Raw genomic sequence first — 3,698 nt, forward strand, 5'->3', positions numbered from 1 at the left:
CCTCTCCATCCCTTCACCCTCCCTCCACCCTCCCTCTCCCACCTCTCCCCCTCCCCCTCCCTCTATCCCACCCTTTGACATCCCCAATCACCTTCCTTTTTCTGTATTAACAATGCACAACATGACATTTTTGTGTGGAGTCAGTGCATGTGCATGGCTCCTCGTGATCATTTTTGCATCTCCTGCTTTCTCTTTTTCATTCTTTCCTTCTCCTGTGCTCCATCTGATTCTGTAACTCACGTATGAATAGCATCTGCATGTGTTCACAGGGACACAGATCGCATAATGTCCCACAAAAATGAGAGCCTCTTGCTACCCATTTCCATAGAACTTCTGAGTTTTAAGGTGAAAATGTGTATTAGAGATCATCTAACCCAAGGCTTTTCCTAGATGAAAAAGTAAGAATTGAGGGTGTTGTTGGCATCCTTGGCATCTCTCAGCCCGTGCAGATGAGTATGAAAGTGCTTTCCTCTCAACCCTCCTGCTTCTCCTGCAGCTGGCCACAGGCGTGCTGCATTCACACCGTGTCTTTTGGTCTCTTAATTAGGTGAAGACAACTCCTCTGCTTACTACAGAGCTTCTCATCTATTTCATATTTTAAGAACAAAATGGTACAATATTTTCAAGAATGAGTTCCACATTAGATACTCAAGCCCACGCTGAGCAGAATCACCTTTAGATGACACGTGTAGAAGGTTTATGGCAGTGTTAGAGTAAAATGCATCACACGCAGGTTACGTTGCCCCCAGCAAAGCCGTGTGATGTTGTGCCAAAGCTGAGTCTGGGTGGTTACGGGAAGAGTCCAGCCTCGGCTGGCATTTCACCCAGATCTGAGGGAGTTCAAAGCTCAGGCTCTATCGTTACGATTTTGAAAGTTTTATAATTTTTGCATGTTTTGGTACAATAAATACCAAGTATGGGGCCCGGGGAGATAGCTCAGTAGAATAAGTGCTTCCCTGGCAAGCACAAGGGCCTGAGTTCAATCCCCGGTTCTGAAAAAAAATACAAGTATGAAAGCAAAAAATATAGCTTTCTTCTTCTAGGCCTCTAAAAAGCAAATGTCAAGGAAATGGGTTCTGTGATTAGCCATGTAAAATAGACATGGAGGCCATGTTTAATGAATTCCATTGTTATGCAGTCCAGATGTTCTTCGTCTGTGGATAAAATACCTCCCTGCTGGAAACCGCTCTCCAGCTGGCACGATTGCTTACTCTTTCAAGCTCCTAATCTTGCCAGCTTGCTGAAGCAGTAAACCACCGAATGGCCTCGTAATGGCCTGAGCTATCAGTGACTTGCTTTCGGCGTCTTTCACCCATGAAGCTGGCCTTTGAGAACTGTAAACAGTGCTCTAATCACATACTTGCAAGATCGATAAGGCCAAATGTCATGCAACGTAGGATTCTTGACAGTGGCGGTCCTTAATAACTGTAAAAGCACTAATTGTGTTTTGTAGTCTTGGCAACCCAACACCTACGTCGTTTACCTGACACCTTAACATTTCTTCTTTACTTTTCAAGATACATTCTCTTTGCATGATTGTATTTGCCACTTTTGGGTAACTCCCCCCTGTAGCTTCTACGTTCACTAACAGACTCAGTCTCTTGATTCTAACAGGGTGTGACATAGATGACAAAGTATTTCTAAATATCTAGCTTGTGTACTTTCTGTTTTTTAAATTTCTTTTTAATATTTTTGTATTTTAGGGCAATGTCTACATGGTGTTCAGGGTCTCACTACTAGATCAGACTCCTGGTAATCCGCCTGTTTACAGCCTCCCAAAAGCTGGGATTACAGGCGCGCGCCACCACACCCGGTCTCAATTGCCCTCTCAGCTCACCGGCACAGAAGCCCGTGTACTTTCATTACTAAAGAATTCCTATATTTTAAGTAAATCGTTTGCCAGCCAGCTATAAGCTATTTCCTGTCTTCCCTTAGGCCCTGTGTAGCCAAGTGCCTGCACTCTGGGCAGTGCCACTCACGTACGCACGTACAGGACAGCTGGGTATCCCTCCAGGGAATCCTCCCTTTCTTTCCTAGTACCTGCTGCCAGAAGGATGGACTAAATGGCTTGAGTGCCCGAGGCGCTTTTGACCTGTGAGATATTGTGAATGGAAGCTTTACATCGTAGAAAGAGAAGGGAGGAGGGGACGGGACGGGGGAAGGGGACAGGAGGAGAAGAGAACAAAAGAAAAGAAAACAGAGAAGTCTAGATTGCGGGTATCTTGGTTGCTTATACAGTTCTGAAATACTAGTTTCCTAGGTTTCCAGATACGTTTTGAACTTCTGTTGTTTTTGTGGTTGAAACCAAGCCTACTTCTAATCTTGCACAGGGTAAAAAGATAAATTCATTCTTCCATGACCGCTAAACTCCTTACCAGGATTTCCTCCTTGACAGTGACCAGGAGAATGTGATGGCGAGAGCCCTCCTGCTCTCCGGGCCTCTGGTCGTGACCGTGGATGCCGTGAGCTGGCAGGACTACCTGGGGGGCATCATCCAGCACCACTGCTCCAGCGGGAAAGCCAACCACGCGGTGCTTGTCACCGGCTTTGATCGAACAGGTGGGTGCTGCCCAGCCACAGCCCCTGCGCCCGGCAGGCACCGCCCCATCACAGCTAACTCGGGGAGCTGGAGTTTGCTCTACTGCATCTGGCGTCAGCTTGTCAGCAGTGAACCCGGTGTGCATCCAGGATCTTGTCACGCTCTGCCTGTCCTCTAGTCAGCGGGGTGGCTTCTGTTCCCTGGGACAGGCACAGAGCGCGGGCCTTGGGCACACGCCTCGTCCACTGAGCGGAGCCTCTGCCCAGAGGGAAGCCACGTTTACATGCTGCGCATTCTTCACCTGGAATATTTACTAATTGTTGAGAAAAAAGCCGTGCTCATTAATTCACTATCCATACGTGATAATTCTTCATTTTCTGTTCCTCAGACTTCCTAGACTTGTGAGTGTGTTTTTACTTTATTCAGTCTCTCAATAGAGCAAAATGAATTTAAACATATGTTTCTCATGCTTAGAGTGTGACCTTGGTCCAGCCCGTGTGTACTTAGCTAGTTTGCTTATACTGATAAATGTAATTTGTATAATATAAATGTAAATTATTATGTTATCGCATTTGTCAACTTGCTGTGCAGACACGCATCTAAAATCCCGTCAGTATGTGTTGTGTATCACGCTCCTCACGAGTGTCTCGGAGCTGCTGGAGCTGCAGAAGCAAGCTGAACCCCAGCTCTGTGTCCCTAAGTTCTGCGCTTCGTTCCCTTGTGTCTTGCAGGCCGCACCCCGTACTGGATCGTACGCAACTCATGGGGCAGCTCGTGGGGTGTGGGGGGCTACGTCTATGTGCGAATGGGAAGCAACGTCTGCGGTGAGTCATTATTTGTGTTTCAGGCTTCACGCTAAACATCAAGGCAGATCCTCTGAATACAAATGTATCTATAGACATATTCATATTTAAAAGAATTCCTACATTCCAAGTAGGTAGTTTGTCAGCCTCCTATGCAGCTATGTCCTATTTTCCTTTAGGCTGAGCTCAGCCAAACCCCTGCACTGTGGTCAGTGAGACCCTTGCACACATCTGCGGGAGAGTTGTGTATCATTTCTGGGAAGTCTTCTCTATAGAGATGAAGCCTTTTCCCTTTCCACTCCATTCTCTCTCTCTCTCTCTCTCTCTCTCTCTCTCTCTCTCTCTCTCTCTCTCTC

The 3,698-nt window shown here is 46.7% G+C and overlaps 1 protein-coding gene across 1 annotated transcript in view; it reads left to right on the forward strand.

The window, feature by feature from the left end:
• The window catches only part of Ctso (cathepsin O), a 24,862-nt gene that overhangs the window by 17,521 nt on the left and 3,643 nt on the right, over positions 1–3,698 (forward strand). The window contains exons 6-7 of the mRNA XM_012516342.2: positions 2,396–2,559; positions 3,271–3,363. Of these exons, the coding sequence (XP_012371796.1) occupies positions 2,396–2,559; positions 3,271–3,363 (257 nt within the window). The remainder of the gene's footprint in view (positions 1–2,395; positions 2,560–3,270; positions 3,364–3,698) is intronic.

Source organism: Octodon degus, unplaced genomic scaffold, assembly GCF_000260255.1.
Source record: "Octodon degus isolate 3935 unplaced genomic scaffold, OctDeg1.0 scaffold00101, whole genome shotgun sequence".
NCBI lineage: Eukaryota > Metazoa > Chordata > Mammalia > Rodentia > Octodontidae > Octodon > Octodon degus.